General features: G+C 33.5%; 2 protein-coding genes across 3 annotated transcripts in view; one reads left to right on the top strand and one right to left on the bottom strand.

The window, feature by feature from the left end:
* Positions 1-489: 489 nt before the first annotated feature.
* Positions 490-17,424, bottom strand: LOC128227718 (hepatic leukemia factor-like). 2 transcript variants are annotated; one of them, XM_052938494.1, is made up of 7 exons: positions 17,234-17,423; positions 15,003-15,202; positions 14,363-14,621; positions 12,257-12,409; positions 9,864-10,022; positions 7,196-7,278; positions 490-5,153 (listed from the first exon to the last, which is right to left on the bottom strand). In XM_052938494.1, the coding sequence occupies exons 1-7, from the start codon at positions 17,322-17,324 to the stop codon at positions 4,926-4,928; spliced, it is 1,173 nt and encodes a 390-aa protein (XP_052794454.1). In that variant the 5' UTR covers positions 17,325-17,423; the 3' UTR covers positions 490-4,925. The 2 variants fall into 2 exon arrangements, with proteins under 2 accessions (XP_052794454.1, XP_052794455.1); XM_052938495.1 differs by lacking the exon at positions 9,864-10,022 and having other exon boundaries at positions 17,234-17,424.
* A 1,118-nt stretch (positions 17,425-18,542) lies between these two features.
* The window catches only part of LOC128228378 (protein SDA1 homolog), a 37,912-nt gene continuing 35,414 nt past the window's right edge, over positions 18,543-21,040 (top strand). Inside the window, exons 1-2 of the mRNA XM_052939668.1 lie at positions 18,543-18,681; positions 18,862-18,966. Coding sequence (XP_052795628.1) covers positions 18,592-18,681; positions 18,862-18,966 — 195 coding nt within the window. The 5' untranslated portion in view covers positions 18,543-18,591. The remainder of the gene's footprint in view (positions 18,682-18,861; positions 18,967-21,040) is intronic.

Here is a 21,040-nt window from a genome sequence, read left to right on the forward strand (position 1 = left end):
TGTATCACATTTTTTCTTGCTGTTATGCTAGCGTGCTTCGTGGAATTTGTGCAAATGCCCTACTGCTTTCATACATCATAACAGTGATCAATCCTCAAATGTTCCAGGGCACAGAACATGAAATGAATTTGCAAAGGCTCACAATATTAATTATATTCTGCACATCTTCTTCTTTTTATTGATGTGTCACACCATCCGAGCTATTTCAAAACAATACAAAGCAAAATCTGGTTTTCCGGTTAGCGCACTCGCTTCTAACCTAGGTAGTCCGAGTTCCATTCCCAGCCTGGGCACATCTGAGTTTGGTTGACTGTCACCAAGCCGGACAAGTGGGTTTTCTATGGGTTCTCAGGTTTCCCCAACAGCATAAGACCACAATCTCACGTAACATTGTGCTAACAAGAGAGACATAGCATAATTTATATAATTTTCTTAATCATTGTTAAATAATGTTTCAACTTAAGCCAAATCAAGAAGAACAAAGCAGTATAACAGACTGACCTTTATTTTTTCACAAAGTAAGGTTAACATTTTACTTAGTTAAGTGAGGAAAAAAAATGCCAAAATAGAATGTGACTATAATGCCAAAATAGAATGTGACTATAATGCCAAAATAGAATGTGACTATAATGCCAAAATAGAATGTGATTATAATTCCAAAATAGAATGTGATTATAATTCCAAAATAGAATGTGATTGTAATGCCAAAAAATAAAATGTGATTAAAAATATTCGGAGAATTCAAAATAAATAAATATTCCATGGAGAAATGATTGATGTGGACACATTCTACATACGTAGATAGAAAATAAAAACCATGATAGAACAACACTGTGACTCGATAAAGTGTTAAACATTTTTATTGTGATTAATAACTACAGACGCTGCATCGATATATTTGGCGAATTTAGAAAGACTGTTTATTTTTTCTGTATACAAGGGCCTGAAAGTAGTTCAGTAAACACAGAGTAGGAAAATATATATCTGTACATGTTATAAGGGTATATCTAAAGAAAGTGTAACTTTGAATTTCACTTCTCTGATTAATGCAATACAAAGGCTGCTACCTTTCACAAAGTTAAGTAAATATACTACTAAGGAAATGCCCTTAATGCTATAATAAGGAGAAAAGGAATTCGCTATATATATATATATATATCATCAGATTTTAACAAAACAATTTTTACAAAACATGCAGTTTAAAACCAAATGCGTTGTGAATTTTCTTGAACCGTTGCGAATGAATCCAGTGAAATTATGAATTTAAGTACTTAAAAGTTAATAACAAAATATAGGAATGAAATTGTAATGTTTGTTTTTTTGAATGACAAGTATGATGGAGAATAGTGCTATTATACATATATATATATATGACACAATTAATTTGTAACAATATGTTATCATAGCATATACAATAATAACATTTGGAAATAATGTACAATCCGATGAACAAAATTGATGATAGTAATAATGAAGAATTGATATATTTTTACATTCATACAAGTTGATTATCAAACAATAAATTCTTTTCAAAACTAAATTAGCTCAATATGCTGTGTTAAAAGGACAGAAAAAAAGAAAACTTAAGTAGAACAACTATTTAAACCAAAATCTTATGCCAATAATTATTGATTTTAAAATGATGAAATTATGATATTGCTTAATGTTCATGCTCATGCCCCTGGCCATGGGTCCACCAGACAGACTCACGAGAGAAATCATTTAGAAAATTTGGACAACTAAAAAACCCATTAAGTAGATTACAATCACAAACTTTCCATTGAGAAATGAAAACAAGCGCCAAATTTCCATAAATCATTTACTGGTTTTAAAAAGTGAGTTATGTAGAAGTTTGCACATGTACACTGTCTAGTTTAGAGACATTTCGCGCTGAACACTAAAAAAGTAAGCATTTATTTTCGGTCTTCTAGACAATAGTTCAGTTCTTGGCCGAAACCAAAAATAAACAAAAGACCAAAAATCAACACTACCGGTAACTATTACATTATTTTATAATCAAACGCTTGAAATAAGACATTGGCATACTATCACATTTTATGGTGATGGGTTTCATGCAATAAAAGCTATAAATAAGATTAGGTTATTGCCTGGTGCAGCGTATAGACCCCCAAATAAATGATAACTAATATAATGGTTGAAATAACTTTGTTTCTTACAAGGCCCAGCCTTATTGACCTCTACTCATTTTTACACTTAACATGTTTTTGCCTAATGCAATAAAATGTAGGTATATTATATATATATATAGGTTAGGTTTAGTATTTTGTTAATTAAACATCATTCATGGTCTTCTTCACGAGTATTTATCCTCTACGAAAATTACATGTGTACGACGTCCTACATCTAATTTCATTTAACGTGTCGGGTTGTATGAATCTCATTACTCACATAAGATAATATGACATTATATAAGCTGACCTTCAATTTGACAGGAGAATACATTGGAGAATCAGCCTATAAGTAGGGCAAATAAAAATGTCAGCCAATATGAACAATTAACATCAAATAAATTGAAAAATACTGTCATCCCATTGGTTCAAATATAATTTCAACCATTTAAGGGATGTAAGTAACATTTATATACCACACTGCATGTTCCAGGGATAATCTAAACTTACGGTAAACAAAATATAACTTGTGACGACAGTAGTTTAGGAGGAAACAAAAAACGAGGTAGATTTTCATGAACGACGACCATGAGATAAAATAAATAAAAAAATTAACATCAGTTTTATGGCTCTATGAAAAGAATATTTGTGAATAATTAAATGTGTACATTTAATAAACGAATATGGAGATGAGCCATTAACTAGAAAATATCTGGCTGTTTACACAAATACAATCAGGAAAGCATGTTTATAGTATGAAAGCCATTTGTACAATCCCATTTTTATGTTAATAATAATAACTACATTTTAAAGTCATTGAACAATCATTTCATATTAATGCGCAATATGTTATGATGTCTGATATTGAAGCACATGTTTTACTTGTATATAAGACCAGGATTAATAAAATTCAGGACTTAAATTTTGGATCAAGAGCTTTCAATTTCTAAGACTATTATACATTTTTAGTGCGTTTTTGTTGGACATTTCATTAAAAATAGTAAATAGTACCTAGAAATTGATATATATGGCTTTCAAAAAATATCAAAAGGGTTCTCGACCCTTTACCCAGCTCCGACCTGAATCCCTTATCCTCAAAACAATAATTCAGGATTGTCAGGGTTTGAATTTTTGGTCTGTTATTTTCCCTGAAAATTTAATGCAATGAAACGATGATGATCAATGTTTAATAACACTTATTTCAGTATCATTTATTCTACTATACACAGAATGAACAAATTCTCTCAAGAAACTGGTATAATCCTGTCACCTTTTTTTTTCGATTTTATATTCATTTTTTACTTTTTTTTTAACATTTTGTTATAATATGAATACATTTTTATCTACATGTGCAAACAACAATGACTTTAAGTAAAAGCTTATGTGCCATTTCATTCACAATTGCGAAAAAACGACATCACATCACACACAGTAACAAATACATATGATTTCAGTTGTGAAAGAAACGCTTAACAATTGAGCAAACTAGTAAGGCATTTATTCAATTTTTCAAAATAAGCACATAAGAAATGTAAAAACATGTTATATGCTTATTTATTTATTTTCAAAATAAACTTTTGACAAGAAAACTTTCAAAAATAAAAGCTGAATGATAAGAAGCATATTTAATATCAACTTTTGAATAAGCATTAATAAAATGTTTATATTCAATATATACTTGAATTCATGAACATCTTAAGTTCATATTACTACAAACTGTCGAATGTCATAAACATGCGACCAAGTAAATTCGATACACGTATTCAAACCATTTATAATATCAAACAGAAAATATCATATAATCTACAAAACTAAATACTAAACAGAAATTGTATGTACAGTTCAAATCATGTGATATGAGAAGTTAATGTAACAATTGTAAAGATAACAATACTTGACCAACATGAATGCTCCAATCAGATCAAGCCAATCACCTCCCTTCCCTCAATGCATCTAGACTTTACTAGCCTTGTACATGTTCAATTGTAGTCACATTTCTTTTTTGACCATTTTGGAGAATAGTTCATAAAACCTAAGCACGGCCTCAGCTAGGGTATCAGCCAGGTTTTAAAATGGACAGGGTGCTGAGGTTCAAAAGGGCACACTGTATCTGGCAGTGATTAATTAAAGCATTGTGAATTTCATAGAAATTGTGGTTTTTTTTTTAAGTACCGTTATATTAGGTTTTAACTATTTAGTATATCAAGTTTGTTTGAATTCATAATAATTTTTCAAGCTTTAATCAAAACATAAGAAATACTTGATAATCTTAAGCAACTAATTCTTTGAAGGCAGGAGGGTGCACAATCTTTTTTCCATGACAGCAGAAGAGGACTCCCAAAAAGGACAGGGTGCAGCACCCTCTCATAACCCTGTAGCTAAAACCCTAGGCTCAGCAATAATCGGTTTTATAATCATTTCATGGCCTACTGCCTTAATCTTTACCATCATGGAAGGAAGTCAACGTGGATGCTCAACAAATACTCTCTTTTTTTTTTTTTTAAACTCTTATTGTTTGAAAGCATTTATCTCAAGGTAATGAAGATTATTTTACAGCAAATAGGTGAAACTCCAAGGAAACAAAATGCAAGATCTCACAATTGTGCCAGCCAATATGATGATCGATGAAATGATGCCCAATGGTATCATGCGATATGAATACAACATTGAACAGACACAGCAATGCATGTAACAACCTAGCAGCACTACACAACATAATGCCCAATAACAACGTCTGTCTCAACAACTGTCAATACTTAGTATGAAGGATAAGTATGAAGGAGACCCACATACGTCTTACACCTTTTCGTACTTTGACAGCCGTTTGATAAGCTCTTCATTTTGCCGCAAAATCTCCTCATACTTTTCGTGCAAGTCGTCGTTTTCTCTCTCAAGAAATGACGCTCTCATGGCGATCTGATTTTCCTTGACGCGTCTCGCATCCCTGGAGCGCTTGGCTGCCACGTTGTTCTTCTTTCGTCGCTGCCAGTACTTGTCATCCTTAGCTGAGTCAGTCACGAACACCTGAAAATAAGTGAGTCTTGTATATACATTCAGGTACATGATTATCAGGGCCTCATTGCTCATAACTTTAAATGTCTGTAAAGCCTATCTGGTTTTTATTATTTTAAAATATGTTGTTTTACAGACCAGTACATAGTAACTAATGTGCCTTTGATAAATGTTCTTGAGAAAAATTACAATAATACTTTTCATCAACATATTCCATCATTGCTTGTGGGATGAGTTTATCAAGACATAAAAAGGTCACTATTAACTCATAAACAAGAGGGCCATGATTGCCCTAAATTGCCGTCCTGAGTTTTAAACCTTTTGGTTTTTTGGTTTATGGCAATGCAACCAGAGATAAACTGTGATGGAGGATTGTCAAACATCCTAAAGTAAGACAGGTCACATCTAAGGTAATCAGAGGACAACATTGATATCAGTTTTCCAAACTGTACACATAGTCCAAATTTCATTACTATAACATAAAAAAATGTTTATAAATTGAGTCATCCAAGCGCAACATTGAATTTTGTTTTCAAAACAACATGGTTCAAATTTCATTGCTGTAGAATCAAAAATAAGAAAGTATGTTGAAAGATCACAGCCAAAGTCATCCGTGAACAACATTGATATTTGTTTTCAAAACTGTACACATGGCCAAAATGCTACAAAATATTAAGGGTATGGGCCTAGCGGTTTCAGGCCAGAAGATTTTCAAAGATTTCTTATAATATACCGGGGTAAGTCTTTCAAGTCTATAGGAAACTTTTGACCCCATGAAACTTTCGAGCTCTTTGTCTCTCACTGTCCTAAACAAAAATGACCTCGGGAGGGAACTGTGTCACTAATTTCATCTTGTGCGACACGTAATGGGCTACTCCTTTGCCCCCAATCTTGTTACAAGATGATAGTCATGAACCAGCTTGAACTGTATATGCCTGACTTCATCATCCATCTCAATTCATACTAACTTATGTTTGATGTTTTTCTTTTCATGAGCAAAATATTAAGATTTACTGTAAGCTGTAAAATCTTACTATGCTCTCAAAGCCTTTGTAGCTATTATGAATTAGTCTGTAATCAATAAGTCGAGGAGTGAATGCGAAAAGGTTCTAAGTGACATGAAATATAGGAAGATAGAACCTTTTTGCTTGCACACCTCAAAGTGTAAGCTGTGACTTTAATGATGCTGAAATGGCAATTATGTTATTTGCTCTAAAATATTATCAATGTGAACAGATTGAGCTTACTGCAGAGCACAGGAGAACAATGACTTATGCATGTGAATGTATGATTGATATATCTCATAAAACATTATGCGTAATTGTTGAAATTATTTTTGGACCAATAGCGTGATGTGTTTGTTTTTTTAAATATCCCATAAAATCCCCAAATCTCTCCATTATTGTATTTACAGATCAACATTTACAGTCATAGGAGTTGGACAAAATTATTTAATTATGACGGATTATAAACATACTTGCTTGACGTTTCCATACTGGCTAATATATTAGATCATTTTGCTTGTTTTAAGCCAGAGAAAAAAGGCTGCAGATTTATATACCGTAAGCTTAGGGAAATATCCATTTTCTTCTTTTTCTATCTTTTTTCTTTGTCTAATGATAAGTTTGATGATCATAATTGAGGCCCTGATCTAAATCTTTTTGAAGATTAACTTGATTGAAAGTTTCAAAGGTATTGGTCATCATTGATTACCGGTAATAAAACTATACATGAAAATTATCTATGATGGCCTCAAATGTTTGTATCAGCGATGGCTGAAGAACAGCTAATCCATGACACAGTTCTTATTCCTTGTAAACAGATGGATATTTCCCTTAAAACCCCTAAAAAATTAAACCTTGGTGTGAAGTGAGTAGGGTCTGTGGCTCTGAAAAGGACAGGGTGCCCAGTGTATTATTTGACAGTCTTAAAATTCTATGAAGACAGAAGGGTAACCATACTGGCCACCATGAGGGCAGAAGGGTGCTTCCAAAAAAGGACAGGGTGCAGCACCCTCCTATAACTCTTCAGCCAAAATCCTAATTCCCTCTCACCTTCCTCGACTTTTTTATAATGGGTTGTGGCTTCAGTTCTTCCTCCGAGAATTTTCTGGCCGTTGGGTCAAAGTTCTCCTGACCTGAAACAAAAACAGTCAATGTAGCACTTATCTGAGATGACAGCATTATATTTCACCCATTGCTCCAGTTCCATTGATGTCAAAACTGTTGGATGAAGATCGAAAATAGTTAAACTCAACCCTATTATAAATCACCTCATTGCACTACTTTTATTACCAACTTACACAACAGATGTAAGTGAACTTATATGAACATCCCCAAGAAGTTCTATATTTTTTGCCTTCAATGCACAAGTGATTTTTATGAATAACTTAAAATAAACCAGGATATATATACATGTTGATTAGATAACTAGCATTAACGTACATGCATCCTTTACTGTATATGGCTTTAAATTCATGGTTGCTTTATTTCGCAATGTTTTAAAAATGAGTCAATTCCTATGTTCTAGAATTTATGCTATTATTATAATGTGAAATAATAAATTTGCTATGAATTAAGGCAAATAATGTGAGGATTTCATCCTTTCAAATTAAAGCTGAACTCTAACTCCCAAATTAGCAGAACTACAATTGTATTGCCGTAATACAATTGTTTTGATTTATCGAAAAAGAATGAATAAATATCAAAAACAAGAGTTCTTATGAAGGATACCATGTTTACAGTAATTTGAAAGAAAGGTGCAGAAAACCACGGTATTTCTACCTTATGAGACGATTGTTGAATTCCGTAAATCTTATAGGACCTACCAGTTATTTAAAATGTGTGCGTTTTCAGCTATTAAATACACAGTTATCAGTATTATATATTTTCCATAAATGCATTTTTTAGTAAATAAGAAGTTTATCACTCAAAATTTATGTTTGTTATATTGATTATAAATACAAGCATCACTTTAAATATGTGATAGTTTACAGAAGCATCTGATCCTCACACCAGGCTGCCCAGCGGCGTCTATCTTAAACAGTTTGATAGTACTAATGAAAAGTAGCAGAATTGTTTACTGTTTTCACCCGCCCAGTTAGTGGTATAAGCCACTGACAGTCAAAACAACAAAATGGACGTGATCAAAATATCATACACTACTGCTGGGCTAATGCCAACCATTAAGTTGCTAAACTGTTATAAACCGATGAACATGTGTTCAATATGCAGCCTTCTGAGGAACAAGCTCTTAGTAAATAAAATGGTTGTTGAACCCTATTTCATGTATATATTTATTGATGAAAACTACTTCTTTTGATATAATAACTATTCTCACTAACGCGTGTGCGCTGCATAATAAACTATCGCTGATGATGAAAATTGATGTAACTTGATTTTGAAGGTGTCTTATTTAAGGACATGCCAAATGCCTGAGATGAAAGGATTTATTTTCAGACAAATAAAATCATATTGGATGAAAAATCACAAATAAAGTAAATCATTACTCAGCAGAATATATGCCCCATACATTTCATAAATGAGAGTTTTGTTTGAGCTGTGAGGACCAACATTATTTACACATTTGAAAATGGTCAAACCAGGAGGGGAAAAATACGTAAAAAACACCCTTTATAATAATGTTGCAAATGTATGGGTTACGCTTGCAAAGGGTGCAAATAGGTCATTTAATGTTAGATTTCCATTCAAATAAAGAAAAGAAATACATATTGCAAGAAGTTAATAGTACATTTTCAAGTCATTCATAGTACATTTTCAAGTCATTAAAGTAACAGATGGTAAGTTGTAATGAGCAAGCTACAGCCTTTTAAGGGACCATAAGTTCAGTATATTTGGAGCCACAATACATCGAACGTTTATATAGCCACATAGGCATACAAGGCCCTCTCATATGACAAGTTTATTTTTTCTATAGACAACATCTTAGACAAGTCTGACAGCATTTGAACTTGGAATTTGGCCATCAACATCTTTTTGACCCACTCAAGTGAAAAATGTTTCTTGGAGCGGCAGTATTTGGGGTTATTTGATTGGGTCACTGCGAACAAGCCTTGTTTTCTACAAATGACAATAGCTCCATATACACATCCCCAGGAAAGGTGAGGGTGGGATTGGGTGTTTTGAGGAGGAGATTACAGGTAGTTTAGTATCTAGTGTCTACTTTATCAAGAGACTAGAAATATAATTGTGATTTTCCAATATCTAGCATACTGAGCAGATACATGTTGAACAATGATAAACTCTTCCCAAATAAAATCATGCAAAATCAATCAATATAAGAACTTGGTGTGAAAGGTGTGAATTATGTGAAAACTGTGGAAGATTAAAGTTTGACCAAAGCCTGGATGCTAGAACTCTTCAAGATCACCATATAGAAGAGAGACTAGCTCTCTCCTTAGGGGTCATTACAGCTTCATTGGCCCTACATCATTATCTTCTTTAAGCAATATTTGATAACTTGAAAAACATGAGACCAGTATAAATATCTGTTTGAAAGGAAGTACATGTATATATTGTCGTGGTACCTTGGTGAACATATTGTATCACTTGAGTGACAAAACAAAAGTTGTTATGGGGCCTGAGGATACTCAGTCATGTGTAAAAGATATAAAATCAAATCATTTTGAAACTCCACCAGGATTTTTTTTGCGCTCCAGGTATTAACACCGTCAAGTATTAACGCCGTGTCTTATCACTGTACCTGGGAGGGAATTTCCTGTGACCATATTATCTTCACTGCCATCGTCAGAAAATGAGTCGTCAGAGTGGAATGATTGTTTAGAAGCCTCACTCCACTGCTGACGGAGACTAGAGGCTAACGAATGAGAGTAGTCTTGTGGTGGATTCATCTGCGTGTAAACTACAATAGGCAAAGTCAACAATACAGACATATGGCATACATGGCGTATAATTCTTAATCATTCTGGTCATACATCAAAGATGTGTCCATATGGAATACAGGACAGTCATATGTCATACATGGCTTATATTCTAGCGGGTTCTGGGCATATTTTAAAAAATGGGGTATACAACAGTCATATGGCAATGTACATGATTTTAACAACATATTCTTCAAACTGCAAAGCACTGTGCAAACTTGAAACCTATGATATGTTTTCTCAGTGTACCCTAAGAGATAGACCACAGATGTGTTGTATATGAATTATCTGCCAGCTTCAGTATGGATATTTATTACATTATCCACATGCTGGACAGAAGACTGGTATGCCTGTGAGTCTCACAACAAAACATATAAGGGAACAGATAAAAGTTATTTAGCCCCTTGTTGCTATACAATGGCTCTCTTATACCCCCCTATTGATTTTGTGATTGTAGAAAAGACTGTTTCAATAAGACATTATTGTATACCTAAAATTCAGTAAGCTAATCGTATCAAGAAACAGTCACAGGAAATGAACAATGTTTCTATAAAATGATGTAATATGGACTGCATTGAGAATAATTCATGGTAGGGATGGTAAAACATAACACCAGTGAACTTGAGACGATGTTTATCACGAATCCATGGCCTTTAATTTCATTCACTCATGTAAAATCAAATCACGAACATGAATACAACCACAAATATATGGTTATTTTAACTTCTTTTTTCCCCCTCATTTGCATTACTTGTAGCAAAATTGTTCAGTGATTGAAACCAATTTTATTCTTCAATTATTATTATATACAATGTGCAACAATGAGCTTCATCACGACCGTGACTTTTTGGTACTTGGTGAAATTATACAGGGGCCTGTTTCAATAAAGGTTTTTATTTATTGCAGTTTGGAAATCATAAATCTTTACTAACATCACAGATGGCATCAACTAATATTTTTGTTGAATGTAGGACAAAGCACACCCAAAACACAAAACACGTTATGGTTGTTTTTGAATATTGGACAAATCCCACAAATTGTCTTTACCGGTACAATGTAGGGAAAACACCCTTTAAGATTTTAATGCACAAGACTGAAATAAACTGGGCTAAAGATGTGCCAATCTGATGCATGTCCCTATCATAAATAGGAAGTTCGTACATAATAAGATACCAATAATTATCAATGTTTAGCCCAATTTAGTTCAGTCTGATGCACTTTAAAACCTTAGGGGGTGTTTTGTCTGCTGTGAAAAAAAACGACGAGGCAGTATTGTCCACCTAAACAAAAATAAGCAGGAGATGTTTCTTCCGTGAGGTGTTTTGTCCAGGAGGTGTCTTGTCTGGCTCCTCTTTTTGATTTTCTCTGCTGTGTTTGAATCTTTAATACCATCCAGAATTTATTTCATAATAAAATTATGACAAGTTATGAAAATGTAATTTTATTATAATTTTATTTTACGCTAAGAACTTTATTGAAACACGCCACCAGATGATTATGCTTCAGTGACAGTAAGGGATAAGACCAGCCCCAGTCATAAATGCTCACTGTTCATTGCTATTATCTTTGCAGTGGTTTTGAGCTCAAATTGATTTCATTTGCTGCAAATTGCATGAGGTTTCATTAAAAAGTCATAACAGCTGTTACGTTATTATGAAAGCATATAGTTGACAATTAATTGAAGCAGCTTACATGAAGGAATACCTGAAATAATACTGATATGAAATTATCAAATGAGTGAATCAAGTACATGTACTTTTCAATAAATTAAAAGACCTAATTTTTGATAGTATGAAATATATGGCTGAGGCTGGTATAGATATAGGTAAGTTAACACACCTAGCATTCCAGTTTCCCGCCCTCCAAATATAAGACTGGCTCGAAACTACATGCACTATGAGGAATGCTGGATAAACATGAAAGTAACGATTGTGAGGGCAATAAAGAAATGCCTTCCAAAAAGTTTGAATCAATTTAAACAGACCAAATTCAAATGCATTTAAGTTACATGTAGATTTACTGCAAATCTACTAGACTCAAAATTGGAATTACATTGTTTTCAAAATCAACTTTCAACTTTTATTCAATTCCTCGCCAAGCCATAATACTTGTAACTAATTTTTTTGGAAAGGGTTGGTTATAAGAAACTTATACAGATTTGGATAATAACAAACCAGGACCATTTTCTACTTCAGAAGTTCAGAGGACCAATTACCTGGAATGCTAGCCACTGAAAGGTCCTCTGCTGGGTACTGTTTCTTGGCCTGGCTGGGAGCAATGGGGGTGGGGATAGATACTTTAGGGATGACCTTTGGTTTCATCTTTTGCAGGGCTGCGGATTTGATCCCAAAGTTGTCATCCAACAGACCTGAAAAAAAAACATTTCTATTTGATATGATGTTGAGATAAATTTGGGGAAAAAAATACAGATGTTCACTTTATGTACAGTAAGAACCAAGGTTTTAATCATTTATGAGAAAACAAATCAATGCTATCAGAAATATTGTCCCCAACAAATAGCTACCACACTAGGATAACTGGTTATGAAATGTTATGACCAACATCATTCGGATTAAACTTATTTTATATAATGTTAAAATCAATTTGTTCCTTTTTCAAGCCATGAATTAAGTTTGCAAATTCGTACAACCTTCTCTTACACTCTATTTTTAGAGAGTAATTTCCTGTATCAGGTTATACCACAAGGCATTTGATTTTCTCAGGAAGTTTCCATTATCGGCCTGTTGTTATGGCAACCACAAAACTAATGTCAAGCTTACAGTTGCTTGTGCTTTTCTGATACAAGATTTGGTATACTATTATGAAGAGGACTAGAGCCTCTTAAATTTTCTTAAGCAGGAATATGCTCGATACAGAAAAAGTTGTACCGGTTCACCATACAGTATCAGGTTCATATACATGTAAAGCGTAGCTAGGGATTGTGACACAGTTTTCATAACTTAAGCGATAATTTACAAATCAGAAGAAGCATTTAATTAAAACACTCAAGCCGAAACTATGAGAACAGTTCATTAATATGCAAATATATTATATAATTTTACTTGTAAATCACAATTTACTTGAACATGTAAAATTTGTGATTAAATCAGACTTCAATATAATTTTGATCGATGATTGTACTGTGACAGAAAAAGGTTAATAATTTTCCTAAAATATGCTTCCATAAAACATAAAGATGAAGGACATATCCTTGCTCCATGTGTGATGAACCCAATACCTACGGCTACTAGCACAAGAAATGGGGTCAGAGTCGTACATATAATCGTGTTACCTGATACATCAAATTATATAAATAGAATTGAAGAAAACAAGTATAAATGTATGCTCTAATTATGACGGCACTTGTTTCTTCCTAAAACACATTTACATCAACACATGTTCAAAATTTATGTAACATATTGCTCAAGGTTATTTGCTTAAATATCTATTTATACTTTATAATTATTATGTTTTTAGTATAAACATAATTCAATAAAAATTGTAAATTTTAAGTGTTTCAGGGTGATAAAACATTGCTGTAGGGTTGAGCAATTTTTTATAGCAAAGTAAATTAAGGCGCTCATATATTACATGTATAGGTTAGAGACCACTAAACAAATTTCCTACATATTCTATAGTCAATAGACCAATTTGTATGCAAAACTAACACTGATATAGTGTTCCATAACCCCCAATTCCATATATGGGATGAAAATCCTCTTTTGAGTGTTCTAACCACATCTGGTGTAGGAGTACAAATAATACAGTGGAAGGGAAAATAAAAAAGTAGATCCAGTAGATCCAGCAAGTTTTACTAAATCAGATTACTTTGGACCCATACCATTTAGTTTACTAACCTTCATTACCTAAAACAGTGATTTTTAAAAAAAAATATTTTCACCTTGCAAATTGGGAGAAAACATTGACTTCGGGAAAAATACAAAACCAGGCCAAAATAGCTAATATAATGCCAAATATATATATTTTTTTTACTTTTTATGCAAACATTATGTTGTGAAATAGTTTGTCTTTTCAAGATTTTGTTTATTTTTCAAGAAATTCATTGCTTTTTCATTCATTAACGTAATCTGCATTTATCAAATTGGGAAAAATGGACATATTTCCACAAGGGGAAACAGCCTTTAGGAGGCAGTAAATTGCACCAAAAATATCACTGTATAAAGACAAAAAGTAACCAATGGTCTGAATCAATGAGATGGTATGCAACTGGGATAGTCACTTCTGAATAGGTTTAATTTGCCCTATAATCACTAACAAAGTAAACAGTTTCACAATAAGAATATCAAGTACATGTACTTACATCTCTCAATGGCTGATGTGGGCTCAACAGACTTGGGGGATTGCACTGGGCTCAGGCTGATAGGTGAGAAACTCTGCTGACGCACGGGGCTCTCGGGCAGATAGCCGCCAATGTCAACAGGCTTTCCAGGGCTATCATTTTTGAGCTTCATTGGCTGGTATTTTGGTGGCTCTGAGCTCAAGAGGGCACCAAGAGGAGATCCCGTCTCTGAGGACCTAGTCGGAGACCTTCCCAAGGCACTTGCTAACAAGTTGATAGTCTTTAAAACAAAATAATAACATGGCAATGCAGTGGCCTTCTGATTTATGATATGTTTCTAAGATAATACATGATTGTGCTTGATGAAAGACAAAACGTCTCTTTCAATATCTCCATGTACTATTTCATCAGGCACTTGCGGTAAAAACTGCGATTGATATTAACCATTGTTCGAAACTAACAATCCTGGATTGTAAAAAAATGGTAAAACTGCCTTTTGATTTGTATATTATCAAACCACATAGTGCTTATAAATAAATAGTTAAGCTTTAATGTTTTTTATTTAATATTTTACATAAGAGTACAGAATTTCCAAAATAGTGCTTAAAAATTTTCAATTTTACGACAGCGGAATTCTATACTATTTTCCAACCAAATGTACCTCTGCTTCATCCTGCTCTTCAAGGGAGACTGGAATGCCATTCTCTGTCAGAAACTCATCAAGGTCCATGTACTCGAGGTCAATTAAATCGGAATCGCCTCTGCCTGTCTGTCGATCCCACATGTTCGAGCCCAGAAAGGCAGAGTTGTAATGTGGTGCCATCCCACCCAATTTTCCATTCTTCTTTAAGTCTGAACCACCTGAAATGTACAAACCATAATCTTATATAAGATTCACACACATTTTATGTGTAACTGTCTGCAAAATTCAGCCTGTTGAGTCTGTTTGGGATTTTGACCTCAGGAACAAAATGTCAAATGTATGCATACATGTATCAACAGAAATACCAATGACCCAACCAACATGGGTAAATTTGAATCCATCTGGACAAATTGTCAGTTATCTCTGGGACACGTAAACTCGTTTTTTTCACACGTGCACTACAAAGTAACAGTATTTAATGGCTACGAAAAAATAACCATAGTTTGCATCTGCCCCCTGTGTGCAGTGATTTTTTTTTATATTATTTTTACCACCATTGCCTTGGGAAAAAAGTTGACTTTGAGAAAAATACAAAATCAGGCCAAAATAGCTAATATAATGGTAAAGGGAGCGGGACTTTTCAACCCCAAGATTTTTCAATCCCTTCTAAAAACGAAGACTTTTCAAGCCTTAGACTTATAATGTTCTTTATTCACTCTTTAAAAATGTTTAATCCTGGCTTGACATAATAATTATTCTATGCTATTCTTTTATGTAATTTGAAACTCTGTGTATACTACATTTTGAACAACTTTGAACTCAATGTATACTTTTGTATTTCTTAAATTATTAAATTATTTGATGTATTTTTTACAAACATAAAGAAAATATATGCTGTTTCAACTAATTGTGGGAGCAGTACAATGCACATGATATATTGTGTGAGGATTTCCTCAGGGATAAAAGGGAGGTTTATTTCTAAGCAATTGAACAGTCATACATTTTTATTTATTTATTTTCATGTAAATATTTTATGGATTCTTGTATTATCATGTGTTTCAAGAATGTATATTTTGTGTTTGCTATATTTTTTTTCTTAAATATATTCTTGATTTTGAAAATAAATTTCAAAATCTATTGCTAAATAATGTTGTACATATTATCAAATAAAGGTGAGATATTAAGGGGTTGAAAAGTCTTTGTTTATTCGGGGTTAAAAAGTCTGACAGCCATGGTAAATATACCTGTTCTAACTTTTTTTGCATACATTATGCTGTGAAAGAGTAAGAATTGCCAAGATTTTGTTTATATTTCAAGAAATTCATTGCTTTTCTTATTCATTAACGTAATCTACATTGATCAAATTGGAAAAAAAATATAAATTTTTGGGGAAAATGGACATTTTTTCGCAAGGGGAAACAGCCTTTAGAAGGCAGTAAATTGCACCAAAAAAATCACTGGTTTGTAACTGTGTAAGAAATTTTTGAGCGCCAATTAATCCACCAGTCGATTGTAACCAAGACCCCCACAGGTCGGGGAAAAGCGGGGGAAATGGGCCATGTTTTTAACCTCCAGTGCCGAGTGAATATTAAGGTATTGTTTTCCAGCAAAAAAAGCAGGGAAATATCCGTTTTTTTAACAGGATTTGTCCGTGTTTTGGTGAAGCTTTTCCCGGAATTTTACAAGTTCTCGAGAGATATTTAAAGAAGATAACGCCTCAAAATGATTCTCTCCCAATTTGACAGAAGTGAGCTCCAAATCACAGGATTTCCCCCGAATGTGGGGGGATTTGGCCGAGATTTTACCAGCACTTTGGCCCCGCTGGACGGGACTGTATTATTTTACCTGGGATTTGATGGTCCGGAAGTTAAAGTCATCGCCATTTCCAGGACCTGGGGGGCAGTGGTTACAATTGACTGGTACATAGATTGACAAATCTTATTTTGCGATTTAAAGTATTTCATTAGTGAAATTGCTAATTGCGACAGGATAGTATCAATTAAACACATAAAATGAAAACTAGAAATTATTATGATAATAATAATAATGAAAAATGTTGCCATATTTCATCATTGGATCATGCCACCCTTGGGACGGGTTCAATATCGAGTGCACCAGTTTTAGGCTACTGCTAAAAACGGAAACGTACAAGAGTACATTTACTGGAGGTACATTTGCACTAATTTGTTATTTAGGTCAATCACGAGCCGAGTGTAAATATACTACTAAATTACGTAAAATTTGCTTACCCGTTTGAAAATTGGTCGGGTTCTGAAGATCTGGATTCTCTAAAAGTGCCTTTAAGGAAAAACCTTGTCCGGCAGGACGATAAGTCGACATTTTAAGCGATATTTGTTTAATAAAAATGTATACGATCCAAGCTCTCTCCGATATACAACCACTGGTCTAAAGTCAACAATCTTTATGTTGATTGTGGACGACCAATCACTAACGCCTACCACCTTCCAAGTCGCTTTTCATTGGTTTCTATAAATAACTGTTGACCTTGAGATCGACAGCACACGACCGTGCTCTTATGGAAAGTTTAAACTTGATCTTCTCAGTTCTCATCGGTTCTAAAAAAATATATATATAAAGCAAAATATAGTATCCAAAATATTTGTCGATGTTTTGTTATTACATATACTGATACCCAGTACTGATCCTGGGCACTAAGGGAGACAACAGCTGTCAAAATGCACTTGTTCTTGTTGGGAAATTCCAGGTTTGCTGCACATGAATAAAATCAAAGCTATAAGTTAATGAACTTCTACTAAAAAAAACAGCGAAACATATATGGACCAGCCCAGCAAAATAGCTTGTTTATGAATTGCACGAGGACCAAAGGCCATAGAAAAACAAACAATGTATTCACAAATGACTCTAAAGACCCACACGGCAATACATACAGTATTACAAGGTGTTACCTCTATTATATAGGGAAGTCGTATATCAAGCCATTGAATTTCAAGATATTTTCTCGATAAGCAGAATTAGCTTGCATATTATTAACTATTCTTCTAACCCCTAGACCCCCCCCCCCCCCCCCAGCATACTCAACTCTCTCCTGGACTCCGGAAAAAGGCAACCATTACCCCCCCCCCCCCCCCCTATATTTATTGATATTGAAACTGATTTAAGAATCAAAACTGCACTTTTTATGTCATAACGCTGCGACTACACAATATAATAAAATATGTATGACATTGTCCCCATAAGAAATCAATAACACGTAATGATTGTTATGAAATTGACTCTCATTTACAAAATAGTTCATGAAGTCTTCACCGTTTTCTAACAGTTACACAAATTACTGGTAAGTAACATCTGCCATTGATAAGTTCAACGGACGGGTCATACAGTACTGTTTCATCCGAATTGGCAATACAAAATCACTTGAAAAATATAAGACAATTCAGACAATCTCACTCCTGGATCCACTGACCACTAGTGTTTGTGCGTCTACCATTCGCAAGTTGGTATCTGTATTATATAAGGGGAAGTAACTGCTGCATTTAGTTTAACTTTCATCTAAGAAAAGTGCTGCCTGCTACTCAGTGTTTACTTCCGGTATTTTTCACGTGTTTATTTTGACAGCTTTGAAATTATGAGTGAAAGAAACCGAAATCAGCTACCAAACAACCTACCACAGCTACAGAACTTGATAAAGAGAGACCCGGAATCTTATAAAGATGAGGTATATATACAGCTTATACGTTCAATTGCCAATATGTAAATGTAAATAATTTCCCAATAATTCGGACAAATATGAATTTCGGACAAATATATATAATATGTATGTGGGTGTGATTTTTTATAGGCTTTATCTTTTTAATAAACTTTGAGTTTTTAACTTTATTTTCTCGTTTCCTTTCAGTTTACCCAACAGTATCGACACTATCAGTCCAACATGCAGATCTTCCATTTGAAGCCCTCACAGTTTTCAAAGACGTTGGATGAGTTACTGATATTTCTTTCACAGGTATTTATGTAGTATGAAACAAACTAATAGCACTTTTAAACACTTATATTCAAGAATTTTATTATAGGTTCATATGTGTTTTACTCTTGAGTTGTGTAGAAAGTTGTGTCAAGAATTTGGGGTCATTTGCAATGATTGACGAAGCTTGTTAGACTCTCCTCAAATAAGGTTTCTATCAAGACTTTTGCCCTTTTAAACACAACAACTTATATTTCTGTACACGCTGTTAATTTTGTAGGTCAATAAAAGTGCTACAACTGATCTGTGTGTTAATTTACATGTAATCTGTCAATTTAAGAGATTGAACATTTTTCTGGTTGGAAAGCAGTATCCGGCGGGAAGCAGTAGCTGGAAATTGCCATATTCTCCTTTCATTTATGTTTTTCATGGCAATTGTAGGTTTATATTCGTTAAATGTGTAATTTTACCTGGAATGTTATTTTTTAAAGAATTATGTAGGATGATTGGTGTTTCAAAAATATGAAAATCATGAAATCCACGAATTTTCACGTGGGGCATGGTCGCGTGAGATTAACTGTACATGTGTTATGACTATAATAATCTTGATTTGACTAAGAATTTGTGTTTTGAGCTCATATCTGGACAGCATTCAATTCATAATGACACTAAAACATTTATTGAGTGTTACGTAGGAAATGCCGGGAACTGCTTTTCACTTAGCTTAAATTAGGCCTTATTGATTGCCCCCTTTGGCGCCAAATTTGTTGCAAGGTTCATGACATCACAAATTTTAATAATAAACAGTCATATGACATTGAGCCCTAGTTTGTGTAACTTCAAGTTTTATTTCTGTGAATACCGTTTCTTATGAGAAAATCTTAAAACCTGTAAAACTGCCTGACATTGCTCTCCAACCAGTATTTTAAAAAAAATGCAGCACCATTGTCAGAATACATGTTGGCACCATATTGATGTCTACACTGATTGCTTTGCAACCAAATTGTATTTATTTTTTTAACCATTCCTAGCACCACTATTGGTCCCAGTCCAGAAACTCAAGATATCAGTAGCATTACAATTACATTACAGTTAAAATTGATATGACACACACCTTATCAAACCTTTGATTTCATGTGTCCCCTAGAAAACTTTTAAAAATATATTTTTTTTATTTATTTTTTTTAAAATGAGAAAAATGTTGCTTATTATTTTTTAGAATTTGATTTACAATTCTGTGGTGTTGTGGTGAATAGAGAATCATTAAAATGTCCTTTCAATGAGTTAGAACACCAAGTTTTGTGGGTAGTTTGGAAACTTAATTGTAATCAAAATCACTCACTAGAAGGATAAATCTGTAACACTCAACTTAACAGGTGCTCCAAAAAATATATTATAAATATACACAGGTTAGCTCTGTGTGTAATAATAATAGAAATGTGATAATAAGGATACTGCAACATAAACACTTAAAACAAACACAGTTACATACACGGAATTAAACACATGCTTCTGTATATCAACGCTCTACATTCTGGTAGCCATCTTAAATTGCCTTGACAGAGTCTATCTCATGACTATAGATATTGACCAATCAGCATATAAAAACTGTTAGTGTCATGATAAACACTACTGTTACAATGGCTTAAACTCTTCTTTTAAGCTAGACCATTTATTTGTAGAACAAGGAGGGCTATTCTTCTCGCGTGAGCATCCAATTAATTTTATGTTTTTATGGTCATATCCAAAAAAATTATTCATTTGATTGACTTGATTCTGTACACAAGTGTTCAAAGTCTTTAAAAAATAATGGTTGACAACTCTGTATGATCTTTCAAACCAATTATCGTTCCTGATTGATGATGAAAGTTTGGGTTAAGTTTTTCAGCACTTAAAAAACGTTTAAGGAATTAACATTATACTTAATGTAAATGTCAGGGCCTTAAGACAATCCAGTTACATAATTCTAATTGATCTTCAATACCAATTATGTCCCCTCATCGATTAGAAAGTTTGGTTTTAAGTTTTTGGCAGGATGGAAAGTTTAGTCACATCTCAAAACCTTTCATACATGTACGGTAATTGAAATAATACAATAATACTTAACAATCAGACA

This window comes from Mya arenaria, chromosome 3, assembly GCF_026914265.1.
Source record: "Mya arenaria isolate MELC-2E11 chromosome 3, ASM2691426v1".
Lineage (NCBI taxonomy): Eukaryota > Metazoa > Mollusca > Bivalvia > Myida > Myidae > Mya > Mya arenaria.

Coding starts and splice junctions, on each gene's coding strand:
- LOC128227718 (XM_052938494.1), bottom strand. CDS start 17,324: ATGTCGACTTATCGTCCTGCCGGACAAGGTTTTTCCTTAAAGGCACTT. Junction 14,622..15,002: donor AAGAGCAGGATGAAGCAGAG/GTACATTTGGTT, acceptor TTTGTTTTAAAG/ACTATCAACTTGTTAGCAAG. Junction 12,410..14,362: donor CACATCAGCCATTGAGAGAT/GTAAGTACATGT, acceptor TTTTTTTTTCAG/GTCTGTTGGATGACAACTTT.